Raw genomic sequence first — 25,677 nt, forward strand, 5'->3', positions numbered from 1 at the left:
GGAAAAGACGAGTGCAGGTGATGAAGACAACTGAATGACAAAGTGTGACAGTGTGCGTGTCAGACTGCAATTGTCATTGGGGAATATGATGATGGGGGGGGGGGGTTCCATTATCATACAACTAAAAGGAATAAAATATAGTTTTTTTTATTTTTCCTTGCTATAAACAATGGGCATGAATTATTGTAATATTCATTTGGAATCAACAGCAACACAAGTGTCAAATTTATAAAATGTGAAATTGAAAATATTGACATCTCAAAATCATAAATGATGTGATCATACTACTCATAATGTCTGCTGCCATCCTGCTATTTCAAAAAACCATGTGTTGTTGGATCAAAACTGTTCAGAGCTAACAACATTTTTCCACTTGGGTCTGGAAGTCTGAATACCTGGGCAATGTCTCCTGTTAATGCTAATAACGGTCAGAGATTTCACTGACGGGACCCTGAAAGTATTCTCCACTCCTGCTGCCTGGAAAACACTGCAAAGCCCCATCTCTAATTCAAAGTGAAAAGATAAGTGGTGAAATGTTCCGGCGGGTTCTGCGTGATTTCCAGCTGAGAATGTGTGGCTCCTCTTTGTGTTTGGATCAGCGATGCCGCCGTGGAGTGGAGGGTGTCTGGGTTCTTCAGGGAAATAGCTGCGAGGTTGGGAATCCGGAGGGAAAACAGGAGATATCAGGCAGAGGTGCAGGCTGCGTTGGGCCCCTTGTCTAGACTCCATGTGTTGGCTGGAAATGGATTAAGAAGAGCTGTGGAAGACCAGGCTTGATGGAAAAGAGTCCTGTGATTCTACAATGGCTATTTCATCAGGAAGACACATAAGTCTCTTTCACACATGCACTGCAACTCTGAACTTATCTAGACATCACCTAGTAGGACTGTATGTGAGAACACATATGTCCAAATCAGTTGGACCGGACATTAAATGGACTTGTGTGAAAGGGAAACTCCTGACAATGTCTGGACCTGATTCTCAGGACATTTTCCGGAGTTAATATGAGAAAACGGCTTTAAATCAACATACAAACCACAGAACAGATGCATGAGACAATGGAGCAACCCAGATCGGTCTAAAACAACACTCACTGAAGAGTTACTGTACGTGGTTTGGCTGCGTTTCACACTTGAAAACTTTATATTCCTGTTTAATATACAGCAAGTTCAAAGGAGCTAAACAGTTCTTTGTAAAGCAATATCTGTATGAATCCATAAATTCTGAAGTTTTGCTGCTCTTGCATTTTCCTTTTAAGTCTCAGCACTGACCTGAGACCGGGCCTCAGCTTGGCACCTGTCTGCTTTCACAGCACCTTCACTGATCCAGGGTCAGCTCTTATTTTCACAGCACAAAGGATCAGAGGCTTTTTGGATTCAGCTTGTCATCAGCATGATTCATGACCCAAACAGGGTAAGTTGACTTTCAGGCAAGTTGGGAAGATACGCCAATATTCTGTTATATCAACACTGGAGGGGAAAATGACGTCTATGAAAGATTAATCAATAACCCCGACTCTACCTGAGACTGCTCCAAGGACTGAAGCCTCATTAACTATGTTTACTAAAGCAAAGGAGCTTAGACTGTTGTGTTGAGTCGACATAGAGGGCAGCTGACAAGCACAGGGCATGCTATATATGAACAGAGGCTGCCCCATACTTCTGAAAGGCCAGTCATGAGCCTGTTGGATGGCACAGTGAATGTCCGGAAGTCTTCCTTTAGCGCACTGCTCCAGCAGCGGTTGAGGATTCCTGGCCTGGGAATGATGGGGGCTGGAGGAGGGGGCCGCAGGAGGGGTAGGGGGGGTGCAGAGCCACACACCTGCCAGATGATTTGTCATTATAGAGGGGTCAGCACTCAGCTGTCACCCCCTAATCACCCATCCTACCCCCTTAAGTCACCCCCCCCCCCCCCCCACCCCTGCCTCTTCACCCCCAAACTCCACTCCGGTCCTCCAAAAACACCCCCTGCATTCCTCAGGCAGCTCCGGTTTCACTCACAGCACTGCTACCCCATCTGCCCCTCCTTCCTACACTCTACCCTGAGAGAAAATGTACCCCTGTGAGAGACACAGCACACTGAGCGCATTGTGTGGATGTGCGATGTGTGCTTATGCCCCTATGTGTGTGTCTACACAATTCACATGTGTGTGAATACATGTTTGTCTAAGGGCAAAGCTGTTTGTATCAATACTAACGGCGAAACCGATGGAGCAGAATTTTAGCAGCAGAGAATGTGTGAATTGGTCCAGGCTGCGGTCCAGAAACAAAACCCCTGCAGACAAGCCAAACACAGAGGACTCTCACAGGTATACTATATCTGTCAACAGCAGTCTTTCATCACCACAGGTCATAGGTCACACTCTTTTCCATTGAATGCAGCTTCCTCTGGGATGTGTGAGTGTGTGAGACAGATCCTCAGCCATTAGACTACCCACTGTCCACCAGATTATCTCAAGTTGTACTCTGTGAGTGTGTGAGGGGGGCTCCATGCGGTTACATCATATCCTCACGAGCCTATGGACCCCTTATCCATTATCATGTGTCTTATCATCATCACTAACAGGGTGAGTCTGCCCCTCAGGATCCCAAAAGAGAGGAGGAGGAGGAGGAGGGGGATGAGAGGATCGCTAACACTTAGTTAAGGGGGAAACATGTTTAGAGCGTTAACAGAAGCTTTGACACTTGACATTAACGCTTATAGAAATACATTTTCATGTCAAGTGACTGACACTCCTTAAGCTGTCCTCAAGATGGCAGCTTGCTGGTATCAGTGATAATGACTAAGAGGTACACTTGTTTTTGTGTCTATGAAAGACAACCTTGTAGAGGTGCCTTCGATAAAGGACTATTGTGCTACATGCACCCAAAAGCAACTTCACTTCCTGGTCCAAGCGTCACCTGTCACTACTCATCCAGAGCTCTCGAGTCTTGGCCCTGCACCTCCTCAGTCAAACCTGATGGGGGCAGTAGAGGTTGGCTGACTAGCTGAGCCACAAGCTTCACACCTAACCACAGCCGAGGGGCTTGGAGAGGCATCACACACCCTGCTAGCCACTTGATACACAGAGCATCTTTCTTTCGTCTCCTGAGCTGATACTTGATAACTCTGCCCCCTGGAGAGCTTAGAGGAAAGATAGGGGGAGGGGGGGGGGCAAACTGGACTGGAGAGGGAGGATAATGACATGACATCAGTGTCATCGTTAACCAAATAGGGCCGTAAACAATGGAAGAACATATGCTGTTCAGTGAATGGCTGCTAGCACATGGCACACCCATATACACACACACACACACAGAAAAGGAGCCTTAACAGTTAGATGTAACATTCTGGGAATAGAGCACTGATACAGAGTAGAAGAATAGAGTTTTCCTGGGGGGACTCTCCTCCACAGGTATCAGTTACAGAAGCACCTCAAGCACTGGGGAGAGGCAAAGAGGATTTCAATTAGGGAGAAAGATGGGAAGAGACCAAAGAAGGGGGGGATGGAGGAAAACAAAAAGATAGGGAAAGGTACAGCAGGGGGAGGGTCATAATTCATATATCATAGTGGAGGAGTACCTCCTTCTATTAGGTGTGCGTGGCAAGTCCCCACAGCCAAGCCTCACATGACGGGAGTTTGTTTTCTTTCTCCAGCTCTTAAGAGGGGAAAATGAGCCAGCTAATCCCCCTGTACATTGCCGGGCCCTTTGCCCCAGGGGTGAAGAGCAGGGGAGAGGAACAGAGTTCCAGTCTGTTGGTGTTTGTGTTAACACAAACTGAGTGTGCGTGTACGTGTATGCATGGTTATGAGCACCATTAAGCTTGAAATCAAAGCATGCAACCCTAGAGAGTGAGCGGCTGCTTTGCAAACCTCCACACAGATCAGTGTGTGTTAAAATAGTCAGGAGACATCACCTCACCCTCTGCTGGGTGTTGACCCTGTCGCCTCTAGGCTGTGACACAAATAAACCTGGAGGCAAGAGAGGCTGTTATCCCCGGAGTTCCCTGATCGCTGGTGTCTCCTTCACTGGCATTGGCCTGGTTTGGCCTGGCCTGGGTTCATCGCAGGAGGAGACTGCTGGTCTGTCTGGCACACGGCCCACAGAGGGAAAACAATAACATTAAAAGCGGTGCTCTTTCAGATGACCAGAATACACACAAGACAAATGTATTTCCTGCTCTGTCATTCTGTAATGCTCCCTCCTTTTCAGCCTGCTCTTTGGGTTAGAAATGAGTCACCCACAAGTAAAAAGCCTCCAGTCAACTACAGCGCGTGCTTATTTTGACTCATACTTCAAGAGAAGATCAATATTTGCACAGATCTATGGGAGGGAAAACAATAGTGATCTGGCCTCCACCAGCGCTGTCTGTTAATGGTCTGTTTACTGAGACAGACGGGATAATGGCCTGGGTGGGGGCTGGTGGGATTGGACGGTGGCCGCACTCCACTCTGTTTCTGATCTGGTTAGTAACGAGGAAAGTAAGCACCCACAGTGCGAGAAGCTGAGAATCGAAGCTAGGCGGTGGCTATGTGATGAGTGAAGATGGGGCATCCTGTTGACACAGACAGGTTTGCAAGTCAAATAGGTGTATTCAAGCCTCCACACTTTTATAGCGCCTGCAGTCTCTTTTGGCTATGCAAATTTAAAATCTGTGAGCCCTGTGGCTCCAGTCAAGCTTTTAGATCTGAGCTATGGAAGCACTTAAATGGTCAGGGAAGCACTGCATTGAAGTCTATAGTTTCTGCCTATGCTGGATCTAGTAACACAAGATACTGGCACGTGTGTAGTGTGGAAGAATAGAGGATATCAAATATCTGAGAAACCAAGTTCAGCTTTAGGTCTTGGTTATGGTGGCAACCCCAAAGTATTTGAGGGAAAGCCCTATTGTTATGCAAGAGCCAAATAAACCATTTTCCAATAAATAGTACTGTTGGGCAACATCACAGAATATTTTAATTGGTTGAATGAGCGCAAAATATGTGCCTTGAGACATTATCTAACAGTAGTAAAAGTAGATCAAAGACCACTGCTCTTGAGGGAGTTCATTTGAGGTCATGCTAACCGGCACCTCAGTCTCCAGCTCATAACTTAAGCATCAAAGCTGTGTTTGTGTGAGAGTGTGCCTGAGTGCATGACTGTTTGAGGCCCTGAATGTGAGACTCGTCTCTCCAAGGTGCCATCACTCTGCTCCCGTCAGTCTCAGCGCTCTAACGTCCCGGTGCTGCACCTCAGGTCCCCCGTGGTCAGTGACCTCTGATCCCTCCCCCCACGGCCCTTCCAGGCCCGTCAGGCCCATCAGATGGATATGTGCCCTGCAGGGATCAGAGAACTCGAGATACATGGAAAAGCTATTCATGGCCGTTTCTAGACATTCCTCTGGAGTGGCTGTCCTCTGCACATTTAGAGAAAAAGAAGAATATCACGGCTGACTTGCACTTTCATCACAGAGGGAGAGAGGGAAAGCAGGGGAAGGAAAGAATGATTTGTATGCAATTTAAACCTCATATACTCCAATTTGGTGATGGCAGAAATGGATTCAATAGTCCTCTATGGACCATGTTTAGTGGTCCTGCTAACTCCCAGAGCCAAATCCGGGGTCACTGGTAGTGCTTTTGGCCAGCTAGTCTAGAGCTGGGGAGATGGAGCGCTTAGACCTGGAGTCAGGCCAACCCGGCAGGGAGAGGCTAGCAAAGCTGACTGCCAGGAACTGAGGGCTATGATGGCACCACTGACTATTCTGGATATCTCCCTCCCACCAAAGCACTTAACATGCAGTATAAGCCAACAAACAAACAAACAAACAGACACACAAACACACCAATCCAATCACATAAACACGCAGACGCCACCAAGGGATGCTTGGAAAGCTCAAGCACACAGGCAGGAGGAGAGCATCACTCAGAGACCCATTAACCCCTGGCTCCCAACCAGAACAGTGAGCAGATGTCCTTTAAGTACACGTTAAACATAGCTAGACTATGTGTGTGCACAAGTGATTTATGTATTACTTTCATTTGTACATGTGTACGTACATATGGCCATAGAAAGATTGAGTCACATTAAATAAAGACTTGGGGGCAGTTTCCAGGCGATGAAAATGATTGGTTGTTCCATGGTTTAGGAATAAAGTTGACAGAAAACTACCCATCACTGTCTGAACCTTCTAGTTTAAACCTTCAACCTGACCAGTTGTCTGTTTTGGTGGGAGAAAGTGAGGACTACTTCCTTGTGCAGAGAAGTGCATCCCCAGGAGAGGAGCTCCAGACTAAACACTGCTCATTCAGCTGCTCCCCTTCACCCCACCGACAAGAGACGGATGCTTGACAAGCGCTCCCAACAGAAAACCTCACTTTTTCCACCAATTATAGAAAGCAATGCGGAGTGGGGGAGGAGGCAAAACTTCAAAATATTATACACACTGGCATTTGGCGAAGTGCATTGAGCAACCTCTGTCAGAGAGAGATGGGCTAATTTCAGGGCGACCTGTGCCAACACAAACAACTGTTCTGGCTAGCTTTCATTGTCAGCACTTGAGGTTTGAGTCGAATTTTTCAACGCTCTGCAGCCAATTTCTCTTTCCCCTTTTTTTCCCCCCATATGATTTGTCCTTGTCCAAGATCCCAGTCAGTCTTTCATCGCCGCAGTCAGAGCTTAAAAACTATTCTTGTAGAAAACAAACTCAGACCCAGATGCTCATCTACACACACACAAACAAAAATAGAAAGTGCATTTTTGCGCATGTCTACATGAGCTCATGTACATAAACAGACTTATATTAACTATAATGCAAGCATGACTTCACTGGTGCGGTGTATTTTGGTGTATGCAAGTGCTTCCACTCAGGTTATGTCCATCAGTAGGCTCAGGATCGGAGCGAGGGGGCAGGAGTTAAGACGACTACTGCTTCAATCTTTGTTGCTTTGTGCTGAGATTCATATCATAGCCATGTCAATGTAAACATCATGTGTTTCTGTTTGTGTCTCCAATAGAGTATTTACTTCTTCTTTGATTTTGTTTATTAAAGGCTTTTACTGTTCAACATAAAAGCAAGGAGCCATGGCAGGACATTTGGAGTACAGGCTGTAGTGTTAGATTCATAGTCTACTCATAATTCTTACAGCTCACGCATGGTTCTGGGTAGGTGCCAGTCAATGAGATGGACAGCACTATACTGGCATTATAGAAACATCACACAGTCGGGGTCCTATCCTCTGTGGCAAATCAAACGCACCTATGCACATCATGGGAGGAGCATTTGGATATATATATATATATATATATGTATATATATATATATGTATATTTATGTGTGTGTGTGTGGAGGGGGGTAGATGTTGAGGTAGAAGCTGAATGGGCACTTTTGGAGGCCCCTGTTGCCTGAACATGCAGCCTTTACTCTGCTCCAGTATTGAGGCAGCTGTCTTTAATATAAGAGCTCAGCTCAGCCCATATTTATTCAGGTACAGCTGACAGAGAGGGAGAGACAGTGAAAGAGGCGTGGCCCTTCTTTTTCCTGGCAGCCGTGCAGCACTCCTGCGGTTTTTTGGGGGGCAAAGGGACAAGGCGAAAAAGACACAGACACTGAGACAGAAGGAGAAAGAGAACAGCGGAGAAGAAAAGAGAGAGTCGAAATAAAAAGCATGGCTCCAGTCAGTCCTGTGTTAACTGGACATCCTGTGCAAGAGTCCAGCCCCAGAGGCCCTGGGGCCACCAGGGAGGGGGTGTGTGAGCTCAACTCTCCAGTCTCATTTGATGACTGTGTCTAAGACAAATCACCAGTGGTGCTGCTGTCACCGTGGGCCTTGACCAAGACAAACAGCCGTGTTTTAAAATAAGTACCTGCCCCCTCACAGGCCTTTCACCTCATCTACGCTCAGGCACATCCATATCTCCTCACACATTCAAGCATATTCCCTTCACAGGTCATAGGACTGGAGCTGCAGTCCAACGCTCCACACAGGGGACTCACTTTTCACTCTCTCAACGGTGTCTGCGTTCTCTCTTCTCTGCACACACATACTTGTGAATATTTACCACATCACACTGAGTTCCATTGTGGCTAAAATGCTGGGACTGCAATAATGGGGGTGAGTGTGAGTGCGCATGACACAAAATGTATACCAGGTTTAAAGGACACTCTCTGTGTGCATGTGTATGTTCAAGCTTGATCATCTATGTGTATCTGAGCTTGCATGCACAAAACCTCAAACTTAGCTGAATCACAAACTGCCAACTGCGCAGAAGTGTCAGCACTATTCCTTGCTTTTACTTAACAGCACATTGCATCTTGGGAGTTGTGGTTTGTCTGAACGGGCCTGTCTGTGTCGCTGCCTGCGGCATGCACCAGTGGGACTGGTGTTCCTCACTGAACTGAGCCTCATTTATCTCTGTGGCAGAGCCGTTCCTCTCCAGCATCGGTCCTCCTGGACCCCTGAACTGCTGACACCGGGCCCCCCCTTCTCTTCCTCCCTCCTCTGAGCACCAGCATGCGGCAAAAATTGTGAGATGTGTTTCATCTGCATATTGATCAGCCTGGCCAAAAGAAGTAGGACCTCAGCACTTCACTGAATACATAATGTAAATAAGTGCCAGTTATTCTGCTTAAACTCTCCTGTAATCCTTTACAGAGAACGTTTCACCTTATGTAGGTACTTTTCTGGTAATTAGGCAAATGTGATTGTGCAACAAAAGTCAATAACAACTTTTATCTTAAGTACAATACTGAAAAAAACTACAATGAAACTAGAAAACCTTTATCCTAAACATGCTGACATTATATTCAAATACGCACATCTCAGCCAAATGAAGGTTATTGTCAGGGTGAAGCAGTGCTGAACGTCAATGAGCTCGCCCAAAAAGAATATGACCCCGTTTTGCTTCTGTCACCCAATAAAAAAAGGCCGCTCTTAGTGTGTGGGCAGGCTTTAGTGCCAGCCAGTTGCACTGCAGACGGCTGGGCGCTAGGCTGTCTGATGGATGGCTTGCATTCGGTGAGGACTGGACCAATGGCGTCGTGGATTGATTGGCCCAAAGGGGCCGTCGGGGGAAAGCACTTCCTGTGTGTGTTAATGGACGCTCCTGCAGAGGCAGCGTGGCGGCTTGTGGCAGGGTGATGGTTGTTGCTCCCTCTCACTCTCCCTCTCTCTTTCTCTCTCCCAGTACTCCTCCCCCTAATTTGCTTTCACTCTCCCAGTTAATCAGAGGAGAGTCAAGTGAGACGAGCCAGGCTTCCAAAGCAGAACGGCTTTCGAGCAGCTCTCTAACTCTACAACAAAACCTTTACATTACACTTAAACTATGTGCAGAGTTAAAAGAAACTCTACGAGTGAAGTTTATTCAACATTCAGCACTTTATTTTACAAGTCCCATAGTTGCCTATAATTTCCTGGAGAAGAACTGATATGGGGCGTAAATTCACACAAGGTTTGCAGAAAAGGAATGGAATTTGGTACCTTTCATAGGGAAAAGTGAGACAGTTTTCAGTTGGTACACTTTCAGTTAATTAATTCCAATTAATTGCTCGTGTCAAGTTTTTAAGTTAGCTGAACATGCAAAAATGTGAAACTTTGTCTTTTAATAATACATGAATAATAAATGAATATTTACTTGGGATTAAATGGAGCATATATTTCAAGGAAATTCCTCTGGAAATCAACAACTGCTTATGAACTTGATACAAGTAACGAAACTAAACTGTCTCAGAATTTTGGCTACATTTTACCTACACTGAATCAAATTACGTAATTCTTTCCAGAAAACTTCCTTGGAAATTACGGAAAAGGTTATTGCTCCTTCTTCTGCTTATCATTCAACTTGACAACCGTGCTCATCTCAGTGTTAAATTAAAACTCATAGTCTACCCCCTTGAAGGAGGTGAAAATGACCCTGATTATGATAGATGTGTGGACATGAGTGTAAAAAAAAAAAAAAAAAATTGTACCCAAGTCTGCCCAGCTGCTCCAATTCAGGCACCGGAGGTCCATAGGTTTCAACATGAAGAGGCTTGTAGTGGTAAAGTGCTTCCTCTATCTTGGGCACAGCCTGGAGAGATACTGTCTGACGCTGAGAAAAGAAAAAACACAGAAACCAAACATTCAACACAGGACAGTAATCTTCATTGTCTTAGTTTATTATGCAGTGCAAGACTGGAAACTATGGCTATGGCACAATCAGGATGACACAAACAGAAAAAACAATTTGCAAGAGGCTTAATGTCAATCAAACTGCAACATTAGTAACCACCAATTCTTGACTGACTGGTTTGGAAACAGGAGTTTTTTCTGACAACATTTTCACTTTCCCCAGGCACTGCTGGTTTTGTGGAGAAACTAACTGAGACGATGACTGAGCATGTTTTTAGTGGTCAACACAGTGCTGGAAACTCAACAACTATTCCTGTTGGAAATCTGATCAAGAAGAAAAAAACACGACGTAATAAAGGATAATTATGGTGAGGTAGATTAAGAAATGTAATTCATGATAACATAAAGCAGGTGTACTTCCAAACTACTCGGCTATTCCCATAAAACTACCAAAAGACAAATCTACTGATAATGTATATTTGTAGAAAAGAGAGTAAATGATTATATGCTAACAGTGTATTTCCACTGATTCACCAAAAGCAATGTCTCCTACAGTCATAAGATCTGTTAGTGTTTTCCCTACATGCTTTCAACAGCAGCGCAACACTGTTGCTAAATGATGAACGTCACTGCTGAAATTCCACATTGTACATAATAATCACGACAGATGCAAACCACGTGCACTTTCTCTGCTTCAAGCAGCTGCTGGAGAGCGAATGAGAATTGGTGTCATTGCTGCAGCTTCTCCTCTCTGTCCTCTCCTCTGCTCCGTGTCTGTATTTGACCAAGGGCGGGGCCCAGCTCCTCCACACACGCACGCACGCACACACGCACGCACGCACGCACGCACGCACGCACGCACGCACGCACGCACGCACACACGCACACGCACACACACACTCACACACACACAGAGCGGACAGCAGAGTGGACAGTAAAATAGAGAGGCCGCGGTGGAAACAGTGATACAGGTGAAGTGAAAGGTAACAGTTAACTGGAGTTGATGACAGTTGCCCTCATTGTTGTAAGTGCAGTAAAACCTTCGTGCAGTAAAACCTAAGTGCAGTGAAAAGCCAATATGTATTTTATCAAACCACCTGTTCAACAAGCATTAACATGTAGAAAAGCAATATTTACTAAATATTGCTCTTCAAAAATGTACTTATTCTTGTTCTGCACGTTTTTCAATCGTTAACTACTTCTGCATTTCAGCTACAGAAACCATTCAAATATCAAAATGTTCAGGTCTTCAAGGGTATTCATGCTATGACTTTTCTTCTTTCTAGCATATTCCAGTGATTTCATATAATTTTTATATTAAAATTTATATATATATATATTATAATTTTATTAAACTGCTTTGCCCGCAGTCTTCCATTCACCGCTGGTATGTTTTACACAACCGCAGCGCGCTGGTTAAGCGAATAGCGAATTGTTACGCACAAGCTAAAACAAAAGCAGTCTGTATGTTGCCTAACTGTAAGCTTAGTTTGCCAAATGTTGTAAAATTTGGCAAATTCTTGTAAACTTAGCTACAGGCTGGGATGGCAGCCCTCCCAAACCAGCCCCTCCCTCGAGCAGTGAATCACACCAGCAGCAGAGGGAGGACGACAGAGGACAGGAAGAGTGATACTGACTGATGTCTGTGTTCTTTATTCTTTTTAAACTACACTCAGTATTTTCATGTCAGGAATATTTATTTTATTGATATGTTATTTTTGTTTCCAGTGAGATATTATTGAGTTTACATAGTGACTTTGCTGTTGTAAACATTACTGTTGCTGCTCTGGAAACAGTATTTAGTTTTATTTAAAATATAAATCAATTCTAATCCTGTTCTGAATTAGGGTTACTTCAGGACATAGCGCTTACTTTATCAGTGAGCATATTTGTTTCACTTTTCTTCTTGCTGATGTCTGAGTGTACTGAGAAAAACTACAACCAGTTGTTTTTTTTCAAAATATTGTAAGGTCTAAATTGATGTGAAAATGCATAGTTTTTAGTAAAACAACATCAAACTTTCTTGGGTGAGAACCCTGAAACCCCCTGACTGTGTTGAGGCATTTCATTCTTTGACATTTATTACAACTACAGCTATCTGGGCCTCCAGAGTCCTTCCGCTGTCAAAAGCTCCTGTAAATTATCACACACATGGCTCGATGAACATGAATAAACCTATCTGGAACAATTCCAAAGTACTTTTAAGTTATTTCACTGCTGGTGTGCGCAAATACGGGTCCTGGCAACGTGGGCTCTGCGTGTGCATAACACTACCACTGCTGAGAAAATCCTAGGGGAAACACTGGATCTGTGGTGTCAGGCACAGAAAACTGTCCATTTCTTCAATCCATTATTACTCAGAGTTGAGATTTCAGTCAAACTACTCCATTTCCTAATGCCCTTGACCATGGCGATCAAGTGAGAAATATGATACTTCTTAAGGACATTGTAGGATTGTTCGATTTGGGGCTCTGCCATCAAAGGGGAATTTCCACACAGCGTCAGACCGCTATGTTTTCTCCAGCATTAAGTAATCAGACTCAGAAGACGAGCCAGAGTCATTAAACAAACCTGAAATTAAAAAGATGATGTCTAAACAAACAGTGACTACTTTAGAGAGTAGCAAAGAAACTCGAAGACAAAGGAAACATAAAAAGATAAGAGAGAAAGCAAAGAAAAGAGTAGTGGGGGGAGTATAAACAACAGAACTCAGAGGGGAGCTGATGAAAACCAAACTAAACGAGTAACATGTGCCCCACGGCTTCAGACTGCCTGCCCTCACACATGCTTTGGCCCATGCAAGCGCACACACGGGAAAATAAAGCCACCTAAGCTGAACTGGAAGTTACAAAAGCACCAAGTGATGCACACTGAGACAGCAATGAATGTAGATCAACTGAGCCAAAAACAACATGGTGGTAATTATTCTAACAAAATACACACGCATAAAGAAACTTGTACTTGTAATGTTATGTACCATAAATATGTAGCGTTAAGGCATTCCAAGATTTATTTTGTGATTAAATGGACTTTTTACAACTGTTTTTAGCCATTTCAACATGCTTCATTTACGTTTAGATTAGTTAGTGGTTTCCGAAATTTCCGAGTAGTATTGGGCAATTTGACAATATATGCCGTTCGACAATATACTGTAAGTTTGTCTACTGTCAGAGATTTTACCATATCATTTATACCAAGTTAACTACTCTTTAATATCTCTGGTTGTATTAGACTTGATTTGCAACATTGCTGACAATGGATTGTTTTATGGCAGTATTAGATTTTTAGACATGATGAAAGACCTTTGTTCAGTATCCACTTTACTGAATTGGCCAAAAACAGATGTTTCTGTCCATGCATATTTTCCAAACAGTTTCTTACAATATATCAATCAATATTGCGATATAATCCATCCAACTCTATTCCCTGGAATAATTTACAACTACCCGAACAAAACAAGCCTGAACCTGTCTCATTCAGCGGTGGTTTATACATGCAGGTGGGAGGAGCAGCAGTGATAGTGACAATGGCAGTATATTAACAGCAAGAGAAAGCGTGGGTTTATCCAGTGAAGACATAGTGAAAGGTGAACATCAACTCAAAAAAAAACATGTCTCTTTGGCTCTACCTTACACTTATGACACTATCAATGGAATAACAGATATCGTTCTCTTTTTTGATTGATTTCTTTTCATGTGATAAATAACATCTGAGGATAAAAAGCTGTCCATTATAAAGAACCTCTTGCTCCTTGACTAGACAAATCCGGCAGCTGATTTATATGTTGCGTTCTCAAGCGCCACTGCCATTACTGCGTGTTCTACTGAACACATTTACACTGGCAGTGAAAGCGCATAGGTTTGGGTTGTTGGTGGTTAGCAGTCGTCTCTTCGGATAGATGAATGTACTGTGTGTAAATGTGGAAGTCACTGACTTTCATTTCAGCCAGGAAACGTAGCGCCGAGCTAGCCTGAGAGAGGCGGGGTGGTGGCACACCATTGGCCCATGTAGGCAGATCCCTCGGTCTTTGGTCGGCAAGCTGCTCAGAATATGATCGAAACATGAGGATTAAATGGTGATTTATGGAAGTAAATTGATTTCATGGAGTAGAGGCTTGTGGCTTTTACTTTCTGTTTTTTCCAAAGTTGACGTTTACTGTTGGAGCAGCCCAGAAAAGACGTCTAGCATTGTTAAAACTGGACTAGATTTCGTTGAAAGTTTTGTGGATTATAACTTTTATTTTCATTGCATTTGATGACTATGATTTCAACATTTGATTTTCTGACATATTTCATGACAAAAGCTCTTAAAAAGTGAAATCCCTTAGATACATTACAGTCTTAAATGCAGGTTTACAGTAATGGCAGCTTCTCTACTTCCTCCTACAACCCGGATTCGTCTGAATCAAAAATGTACATTTATCCATGTTTGGTCACTAATTTCATCCAAAATAGAAGACAACACCCAATTAAATAATGGCCCCACGAATGGATTGCCCATATCTGGATACCCACTTTTTAATCACCATTTAAATGTGTTTGGGTGGATTGCTAGATTTCTCCTTTAAAAACACATCACACACACGATTCTCTACGGTTTTTGCTCACCCTTTAACCTCAAGGTGCCAGTGATCCCCCCATCCTGTCCCATCCATTCATCCAACACAGTGGAGCCCCACCACAGGCTAATGAAACCCAGACCGGCCAACCCAATCCCAGTAACTCTCTCTCTCTTTCGCACTCCTTCAGTCTCTCCATCCATCTTCTTTCAGACTTTCAACACTGTTTAACTCCCCTACTGCGCCAATCAAAGAGACGCACCGGGACGAATGGGTGGAGGGAGAAGCGAAAGAAGAAAAGTCTACGATGGTGGAATGGTGGAGAAAGAGGGCGGCAAATTGGAAGTTGCAGATGGCTAAAGGGCAGTAAATCAGATTTTTAAGTGACAGACAGAACAGCCAACCCCCAGTCTAGAAACATTTCTGTTGCATTCCTTTGCAAGGGCACCTTGAAAACTGGCAGAGACACATTGGCACGAACAAACACAGCATAAGACATGCATACACAAGAACAGTCTTTGTTCTTCTGAAAATGTTAACAGAAATGTGTACATGTTACTGCATATAACCTGCTTTTGATACAAGACAAGCTGTCCGACTATCCATCTAACGCAGAGCTGTGCCCTCTCAGATCTGCTCCGTCCTCCGCTCTACCTAATAATACTGCTGAAACTTTCAATCATGGACTCATCACGTCCTATTAAAAGCTTGTGTGAATTACAGCATATGAATGTTGTTTTCCAAATGCTTCGGTGAAAGAAAGCAACAGAAGGGAAGAGAGAGACGGGACCCCCAGCAAGGCCCAGCAGAGCAGAGCAGAAATGGTTGAGGGACTACGGACCATTGGAACAACACTTCTGAGAGAGCCAACACAAACATCTGCTTTCAACATTACTGGGGGCCCATCTTACTACCTATACAACATTATGTACTGTATGCCCACATGCTGCTTTTAAGTTTGTGTATTATTGGTATTTAAGACTCTTATAATACCCCTGTGACACTAAAATGAAACTCAGGGGACCATCAATCTTAATAAAACCGCAGGGGAGGATGATTTGAGGAAATCACCTGTGCGCCAGAGGGAGTAGTCCTCCTTCTTCTGCCCTTGTGATCTTCCTACATCTACAGAGTTATAGTGATGTAGTTATACCAGCTTCAGTTTCCTGGTAGGAGTGGAACCACTTCAAAAAGGTCAAGTAAAGCCGACTTGGGTGTCTGTCCTGTTAGTGGTAGAGCAGACACGTGTGCTGGCCGGGAAAACTGTTTTGCACTTTGTGCCTCTGGGTTTTGGCTCGTGATGTACCGTCACATTACTCTTTCTTAACTTGGCTGTGCATCTTAACAGTACCATCTGGGAAAGAAACAGGGTTAGCCCATCTGACAGAGCGATATGGCAAGCATTCATGTGACTTTTATGGGGCAGGGGTCTCATAAAAGTCACATTACTTTTAAGGTATGAGAGGTCTATACCCAAGGCATAGTACCGACTGTGCCAAAGTCTACATTAAAAACAAGACACGGTTGCGTCTTTGCAATAGTTGCTCCTAGATGTTGGAATAATGTGCTTTGTAAACCTCACTTTTATAGATGCTTTAGCTGCTCTTGACCCCCTGTGCTTTGATGCTCCTTGCTTTGCTTACACTCCATCTACCGTTTTACCATTTATATTTTCAACATTTGTTATAAACTAGAAGCTTTTACACAAAAGAAAATCATTAGAAGAGCGCGTTGATCCAACAAAGACAGAGTCTAATCCAATGGTCAAAGTGTCAGTCTTGAAAGAAAGATCAAATTGTGTCACCCATCAGAATGCCACCAGAAACACGTGCTACACACACACACACAGAACAACACTCTATAGGCCCTCTATAGGCCCCATCTCTCCCCTGATTTTGCACCTCAGCAGGACACATCAAGGTCACTTAGAGACTAAACTCTCCATCAGCACCTCCCCACCAGATCCACAGACGCACACACACACACACACACACAAAACCACATTAGCCTGCTTGCTTCTCAACAGTTCGGGAAGCCTCAGCTAGCTAAAGCACAGCTCCAGAGGCAGTGGGAGCCTTTCAATAATGCACAAAGTGATAATGAGAACAATGGAAAGGGAAACAGTGGTCAGCATTGTATAGGGGATAAAATTAATAAGCCTAGTTAGGGGCCAGCCTAGTGCCATCCCATTCTCAGCCCACGCTTCCACCTTCTGCCCTGGCACTGCCAGTGCTTCTGTGTGGATAAAGAGCTTTGGGCTGCCCACTGGCCCACTGAGCAGCAAGTAGCAAGTGTAAAAGCTGCTGCCCGCACAGTGCCTCCCCTCGCCTTACAAGTTTAAATATAACCGCCTGACCAGTGGCAGCTGCCCCAGCGCAAAGCCCCTAAAGCTGACAACTCCTTTTTCCGCTGGGCTGGCCTAGGCCGGGCTGCCCGTGGGCAAGGGTTGCTGAGGCCAACCTAAACAGGGCCAAGCCAGGGGCAGGGGCAGAGGTGTGAATGCCCACATGTGCTGGTGCCAATCACAGCTGACGGTTCTCTTTACCCCCTGAACTGACCCCCTTTCCTCAAGCACCGGCAGCTATCAACCTGCGTGCCAGCAATCCAATAAAAAAAGAAAAGGCCAAAGGGCAAGGGTTATGCACTTTCCCACAAAAAAACATGCTGCCCTTGGTTTGTAAATTAATTATATGTCAAAAAGTTCTGAGTATAAACACAAAAAAATGCAAATTGTGTCTGCTACGATTTGTCTCGGAGTGTGAATAAAGGAAATGAAAATAACACTGAAGATGGTGAAAGAGTGAGTTAGGGTTGAAGGGGGGGGGGGGGTGGTAATGTAACATCAACCTCGCAGGCAAAACAGGTTAGGCCAGTCTGCCAGAGAAAAGTAAAGCAGAGCATGGCCTGCGCTGACGAGTACGTCTCACGAGCAGAGGTCACTGTAGAGGACAACTTAACCAAGTAAAACAGGCCTGAGCAAACAAGCTCACAGCATGAGTGTGTGTGTGAGTGTGAGTGTGTGCATTTGTGTTTTCTATGGTAGTCAAATTCCACCCCCTAAGTGTAGAATGGAATAAAGCCAAAGAGAACCTGAGGTTATTACAGCCAGCTACACATCTATGTTTAGGGATAAACTTTCCACCCACATTTGGCTGATTGTGTGTGTGTGTGTGTGTGAGTTGCACTTTGTTTATGTGTGTGTGCCTCTTGCTTTCATTAGGTGCCCATGCCGGCCTCGTCAGGTATGTCAGCTGCTCTGCCGCCTGTGAGGAGTGGATTGGGCCACAGTAGTGTTGGAACCTAGGACCTTTCATTTAAGATGGCGCTGAAAGCTGCCTCTAGGCGGAGAGATTCCCCATCGGTCAAACTCTTTCAGGAATGGGACACTGTAGCAGCTAACGACAATCCCCAACCTCACACATACACTACTGAAACAAACAAAGCCAACATCCTTAAATACAATCAAAAACTAAAACGTCATTATTACTTATGAACTGCTTAAACCAGATATAACTTATATGCTAATGATCCTAAACTCATGTCCATATTTTGCTCTGATCATGTGCCAACCGTGATGACTCTTGTCATTGTGACTCTTGTCACTGGGCCAGGTCTTATGTGTCAGACAACAACAAGCAACCTGTTTAAACAATGAATAGTTGCCTCCCTCCCACACAGAGAGTCTCTTTTGATATCAGTGGATGTGTATTTTTAAAAAGACACTTTATTCTTCAAAGGATGTTTACTCAGACTGGGTAAGGTTAGCGTGCGCATTTGTGTGTGTGTGCTTAGTGTAGTGTTTGTTCATTCACCTGCACACCGGCTTCGTTCAATAGAGTGCCTACAAAGTGAGGGATTAGTGAGCGATTTCAGACCATTCCTGAGGCAAGACCAGGCCCATCCCACCTCACATCACACCTGGACTGAGACTACTTTCCCTCAGGATCGGCTAACTTCCTTGAGCATCCATTCGACGGCATGTTAACACACAACCAGAATAATCGGGATCAGGGTTGGAGTCCCCTTCCCTGCTGTTGGAAAATCACCCCAAGTGTAGAGTAGTGCCAACATGGCTGAGATGTCTGCTTGCATGTTCCCAGTAAACAACATCACACAGCTAGATGCAACATTAGATCACTTTTTAAATAAAGACCGGAGCCACTGGGAAGCCAAGGGAGAATTGGCATCCTCACGTTCCATGGATCGGACGGCTCAAAGATAGGAAGATATGTCATTCCAACGGTGACGGCTCACCTTGGCCTGGGGAGAAGCAGCTGGCTGGAGTGCTAGGGGGGGCAGGTGGTCATGATGGGGGTGGGGTTTTGGGGTGCCGTGAATATCTGCTTCTGTGACTGGTGAACTTGCAGAGCACCAAAAACATCCAGATGACAAAACAAGAGGTCATGAGTCAGGCCCCTGTGTGTTCATAACTGTCACAATCTAACTGGTTTTCCTTTGTGAATGTGCCTCTTTTGATTATCAATTAATCTTTTTTTTTTTTTTTTAATAAATCAAGTAATTGTTTAGTGGAAATTGCACATCACAATTTTCCCCGAGTCCAAGATGACATTTGCAAATTACTTGCTTCCTCAGATCAACAGTAAAAAAAACAAACAAAACACATACATTTACAATGATATGAAAAAGAGAAAACAAATCCAAACCTCACATTTGAGGAGGTGGAACCAGTAAATGTTTGCCATTTTTGCTTGATAAATTACTTAAATACCGACAATCATAACTGTAATTATCTATCAATCAACTAATCCATTAACTGACAACACATTTCAGCACTAATTGATATCACCATCGCTTAAGAGAGGAGTACAAAACAGCCAAACTACAGATACAATGATTTTCTTGGATTGTAAGCTGAATAGTCTTGGGTTATGGACTGGTGGTTGATACAAATGGAAACAATTGAGGACATCAATTTAGGCTTTGGGAAACAGTGATGGACATTTTTCAACATTTTCTGACATTATATAGATCAAACAACTAATTGATTAATAGAGAAAATAATCAAAAGATTGATCGATAATGAAAATAATTGTTGTAGTTGCAGCTTTAAGCTGAACTGTAAAGGAATATCATAGAAACAGCCCAGCTCTACAAATGTGTTTTTACATTTGCTTCCCCTAATTTCTGCTGAAGAAAAACTGAAACCCTGTTTGGAACAAGGGACCACAACCTAGCAGATAAATGAATTCCAGCAATCTGCAGGAATCCACCGCTCTGTGCTGAAACTCCACCAAGTCAAACAGAAGTCATTCTTATGGACTCTGAGGTGGAGGGAAATCCAAACCCACACGTTCCCCTGACTCAAGTCTCTCAGTCCAGCACAGCAGATGCATGGCGAAAGCTCTGCTCCACCAACAGGAGCTCTGGGATGGGAGGATGAAGAGAAATGGGAAGAAAGAAGCGAGGAAAAACAGCCACAGAGGAAGCCAAGAGCAACATAATCATGCTGTTTCTCTCTCCATCAGCAAGTTTAACTTCATGCTGTATATCAAGAGAGAGAGAGTCGGAGTAACACATCCTCCATTTGGATCAATTCGATCTAGACCTAGTGCTTTTTCACTGGTTGTGGATAAGCCAGTTGTCTCTTCTGGGTTTAATAAAACAAATTAATGACTTTTATGCAGTCTAAGTGATTATCATCATAACATTCTTTAACCAAGAACTTTTGAAAGGCCTACTCCAGTGAGAAAAACATTCAAATGGGCAGGATTGTTAAACAAAGAGGGGAAAAGTAAGAGTTGGATTATACCTGAGTATGTCAAAACTTAGCTCCAGCTTGAGCCTAGGTGAGTACTAAGCACATCTCTCTCCCACGCACCACTGAACTGTGGGAAGACAACCATGCCTCATGAGGGTTGTTGGGGAGGGGGTGGGGGTGATGACACACCCTATCTCATCACAGTAAAATGAAAACAAACGACTGAAAACCTGAACGACAGCCAAATGGAAGGTCTCTCCAGACACGGTGAGCACAAAGCTGAGAGCTCGGAGCGACCAGAGCCTTGAGCCCACATGCTCTCTCTGTGGGTCTCATTGCTCGCCCAGAAGAATGTGATGACATGACTGAAGGGGTGAGGGCCTGTTTCCACACTGAAGAAGCACCAGACACGGAGAAACATCCTCCCTTTGAAGGTCTGGACTGTTATCACCACTCTTATTTTCAATGAGTGCTGCACATGAAGTTTAAATTAGCACTCAACTAAAATCACCACATGACCTTAACTGCTCAGAAACACTGAACCACCAGAGGATAGAAGTATAGAACCATGAGACATTGGGCTCACAGTAACTTTAATAGCCATTTATTATAGTAGGTATAGCTTATTTAAGCTGTCTTGTTTCTCTGTGCTCGTCTTTCTTGAAGCAGCAAAACCATATCTCAAAAATGCATGCTTTCCCCTCTGTTCACACATATGGACTCAAACACTGGAGACACAACAGAATACCATTTATTGTGAATTGAACCTTGAAAAATATGCTGGCACCACCGACCCAGACTCAAGACTCAAAAGTTGGCAAGCGCCACTACATGGGGACACGCAGGGACACCTATGACATGCGGGATTGACAACCTTGCAACAACCAATCATGCTTGTTTTGATTACCGTAGGAAACTTAAGCAGTTATTTTCTACTCTAATTGAACTACATAAAGCAAAATGGAGGAATAGTTGATCGTCATCATGGTTAACGGCTTCCCAGATCTCCGTGATAAACAACTAAAGGCACTAATGGGCCTAGAATAAGACAAAAAAAAATGCTTGAAAGCACATCACTCTAGAAATGGAGTACTTTGCTCAGCAGCGGTATAGTAGCAAAGGGAGAAAATAATTGCGAAGTCTGAGCCAAATATATAACTGATCGGCTCAACATTAAACAAAATGAGGCTTGTGAGAGGCAATAGAGTCTGCCACTTTGAGTCTTTATAGACTGAAGAAATGGACAGTTTTCTGTGCTTGACACTACAGATACAATGTTTCCCCTAGATAACCAAGATAGTTATAGTTTTGATAAATGAAGAATGAAATGCCCAAGTTCTCCCCCAAGAATATTTGATGTTGTTTGACTAAAAACTATGTATTTTCACATCACCTTACAATATTTATAAAAAAACCTAACTGGTTATAGTTTTTCGCAGTACACTCAGACATTAACAAGAAGAAAAGTGAAATAAATATGCTCACTGATGAAGTAAGCACTATGCCCTGAAATAATAATAACTGAGAACAAGATTAGAATTGATTTATATTTTAAATATAAATATTGTTTCCAGAGAGGCAACAGTAATGTTTACAACAGCAAAGTCACTATGTAAACTTAATAATATCTCACTGGGAACAAAAATAAGATATCAATAAAATAAATAATATTCCTGGCATGAAAATACTGAGTGAAGTTTAGAAAGAATGAAGATCACAGACATCAGTCAGTATCAGTCATTCCTCCTGTCCCCTGTCCTCCTACCTCTGTAATTCACTGCCTGCAGGTACCGCTGGTAGAGAGAGGGGCTGGTTTGTCTCAGCCAATAGCTAAGTTTACATGAATTTACCAAATTTTAAGATATGTAGCAAACTAAGATAAACAGTTAGGCTACATAAAGACAGCTTTGGTTTTAGCTTGTTCATAACATTTCACTATTAGCTTATTGTGGTTGTGTAAAACATACCGGCGTTGGATGAGAGACTGCAGGCAAAGCAGATGAAAATATCTCTTTTCTACATGTTTATGCTTGTTGAACAAGTGTTTTGATAAAGTACATATTGGCTTTTCACTCACAGAGGTTCTTACAGTAACTAATGTAGTTGTTGTCAACTCGAATAAAACATTATCTTTCACTTCACCTAATTCACTGTCTCCACTGGCCTCTCTCCTGCTGTCCATTCTGTCCGTGTGGGTGCGCTTAGGAGCTGAGCCCCACCCTCGGTCAAACACCGACACGGGGAGCAGAGGAGAGGACAGAGAGGAGAGGCTGCAGCAATGACACCAATTCCCTTTTGCCTCCTACTAGCTTCAGTCAGCTCCTTGCGCGTGGTTTGCATTTGTCGTGATTATTATGTACAATGTGAAATTTCAGTGGTGGTGTTCATCATTTAGCAGCGGCGCTGCACCGCTGTTGAAAGCATATAGGGGAAAAACTGAATGAACAGGGGGTTAGAGAGCTAATATGCCCAAAGTGTTGCACTCACCATGTGGATTCCAGTTGAAAACAGGTTGGTAGGTTTGACCGCCTGCTTCTGCTGCTCTATCTGGGTCTCCAGCTGGGCAGCACGGACCTTATGTTGGGCAAGCAAGATGGTGGCAGGAAGTTGAGACTGCTCCTGGAGAAACAAACAGGATAGAGGATTTTATAAGAATGGTATCTTATGTATGTGATACATGCAACAAAGTGCTTCATCTGGAACTTTTCTGCTCAGTAGAAATAGTTGACACTTGTACATGTTAAGGCCTTTTCCTTCTGTAACTGCTATATGTTGAGAAGAGATGAGAACACAAATAGTCTAACTGGATAATCATCAGCATAGGGTTAGCTAGGGTTAGCAGGCTAGCTTCCACATTATTGATGCAAGCCATATTCACAAAACTGTGGCACTGCAGGGGACACTGCTTCAAGTGCACTGCGCCGCCTTCACCTCCATTAAATGCAAGGTCGGACGTTTCAATTTCTTCAGTGGATTGTTGCCAAGTGCAGAGGTCTGAGAACACAAGCTTGGACACGTTCACTGAGGAGGTAGGGTATTTTTGATGGGGTGGACAGCAATGGTAGGACAGTCTAGAGGTGTCTTAGTATTTAAATATAAACTAAAACTGATTTAATGGCTTCCAATACTGATACGTCTGGCTGCAAAAATTGACCAGAAGTAAAATCAGCAGAAAGCAAATTTTCAGTAAGGTGCTGAAGTATATGTGCAATTTAGATTGTGGCTTAAAAATAACAACTAGGCTGAATTCTATTTCTTCGCTCATGTGAGTTACACTGATTTGGGTGCTTGTGTGCATTTGCTTTATTTGCAACATCACATCATATGGTTGACATGCTTCTCATTTAACAAAGATCTTGAGGAAATAAATGGATAAAATCCAGAAAAATAATATAAATTCAATGTACATCATTCTCATCTTTTACATTCACATTAAGTACACACAATAATCAACAAGTGTGTTCCAAGTTCCCAGTGATGTAGTTTTTCACTGCTTCAGGAATCAGCAGCAAGGCCCCCAGAAAGTATTTGGTGGTGTATTGCATGTGTGAGAACATTGAGCTTTCTGGCCACAGGGACATACAGATGTCAGAGCTCAGGAGAGTTCCCCCAGGGGGGTGAGAGCTGATCTCATCTGCCTACAGTCAACAGGCCCTGTGCCTTAAACAAACAAACACACAGCTTTGCCTGCTATCTGTGATGGTCCTTCAGTAGCCCACTCTGCAGGAACAATCACTTCCAAAAGCCTGTAGCTCAACACAATGGAGCCAAGAGGCTTTGGAATTACAGAATGAGAACAATGCAACCCCCAGCACAATGAATGGTAATAAGCTCTTAATGATCTCACAGCCATGAACCCTCAGGCTGAGCATGTGTGTGTTTATTTGTGTCAGACAGGGAACATCTGTCATAGTGTGGGTGCTCTTTACTTCACAAGACTAGGCATTCTGAGGACATATGTACATGCAACATCTGTGTATCTCACCAGTTCATCCAGCAGAGCCTGCTTGTTCTTCCTCTTGACCTGTAGCTGCCTCTGCTCCTCCTGCAGCATCTCCAGCCTCCGCTGCTCATTGCCCTGCTGCTCAAGCAACAGCAGCTCCTCAAGCTCCTCCTGCTCTCGTGTCTGAGGAGAGCAATAGAAAGAAACAGGATGTTGTCACTTCTTTGACCATAAGGTTCAATACACACCAGTTTTGGTAATGCCACAATGTATTTGACCCTACATTCTGACATCTCCGGTGGGGGGGGGGGCAAGTAAGGAAGAAAATTTCCCTCCAAGGTATAATTTATGGATAAATGCACTCAATACGTACAAGTTTAGCCTTATTCTTCTGGATGAGATCTCTGTTCTCCCTCTGGTACTGCTCCATCCTCTGCTTGGTGTCCTCCACATCAATGTTGTTTGTCAGGTTATATACTACACAGAGGAGACATAAACCACCGTTAACCTCTTTAACCAACAGATCCTTTTGTGGTTCCATCATGTTGTGCAGACAAGCACTGTTCAAACCCACAATACTGTTATTTTAAATTCTAGTCAAGATTCCAGTACACTGTAGCAAATGTGCCCAGCTCAAATGCAATGGTGTGTAACATGTTCAAGACATTTTACAATACAATTTTCCATTTGATGGTCATCAATGGGGAAAGCCTTAAAAATGTCATCTGGTAATTCAATATATTTCTCAACCGAAGTCAGATTTTCAGTGACATGCTGGAACGAGGGGATGTAGAACATTAACTTATATGTTGTTGTTCTAACTGTGAAAAAATATTCTTCAACTTCAAAGCTGCTTAAGGAGAAGTTTAAGGGGAATTGTAGGTTTACAAGGTTAAAAACAGAGGAGCTGGTCAAGGTTGAACATCCCTGCACCAACCTTAAGAACTAGCCCGTAAAAGCTGTCTTGCCCACTGTCAAGGGCTATAAGCCAGTCGAGATGTGTTGGTGTTGGCAGAGCTATCCCCTGATCTATGGCCCTGGCTGGCACTAATGCCTGTTAAACATCCCCCTGTGCAGTCAGAGTCAGGGAGAAATCATTTCACCAATACTAAATATCCCTTTAGTGGTCAGTTCGAAGCTGGTGCTCGTACCTATATCCTCCACTTCCTCCAGGTAGTCGTTGTATTCTCTCAGGCTCGGGAAGTCAAAATCTCTCTTGTTGTATCTGCAGAAGAAAAACAGAACTGATGATACAAATAATAAAAACCTGATAAAAGCAAATATGCATTACAGGTTGCACACTGTAGGCTAAATAGACATTAATAGCCTCCATTAAATCAACTGTTTTATAATACCATGTCCGCATACTGCCTAATAGACACACATTAGAT

The 25,677-nt window shown here is 43.6% G+C and overlaps 1 protein-coding gene across 1 annotated transcript in view; it reads right to left on the reverse strand.

Moving 5' to 3' along the window:
* mnat1 (MNAT1 component of CDK activating kinase) overlaps positions 1–25,677 on the reverse strand; it is a 36,422-nt gene that overhangs the window by 2,918 nt on the left and 7,827 nt on the right. Inside the window, exons 3-7 of the mRNA XM_042388962.1 lie at positions 25,438–25,511; positions 24,660–24,763; positions 24,329–24,469; positions 22,831–22,962; positions 9,925–10,046 (exon numbers count right to left, since the gene is read on the reverse strand). Of these exons, the coding sequence (XP_042244896.1) occupies positions 9,925–10,046; positions 22,831–22,962; positions 24,329–24,469; positions 24,660–24,763; positions 25,438–25,511 (573 nt within the window). The remainder of the gene's footprint in view (positions 1–9,924; positions 10,047–22,830; positions 22,963–24,328; positions 24,470–24,659; positions 24,764–25,437; positions 25,512–25,677) is intronic.

The sequence above is a fragment of the Thunnus maccoyii genome, chromosome 16 (assembly GCF_910596095.1).
Source record: "Thunnus maccoyii chromosome 16, fThuMac1.1, whole genome shotgun sequence".
In the NCBI taxonomy this organism is placed as follows: domain Eukaryota; kingdom Metazoa; phylum Chordata; class Actinopteri; order Scombriformes; family Scombridae; genus Thunnus; species Thunnus maccoyii.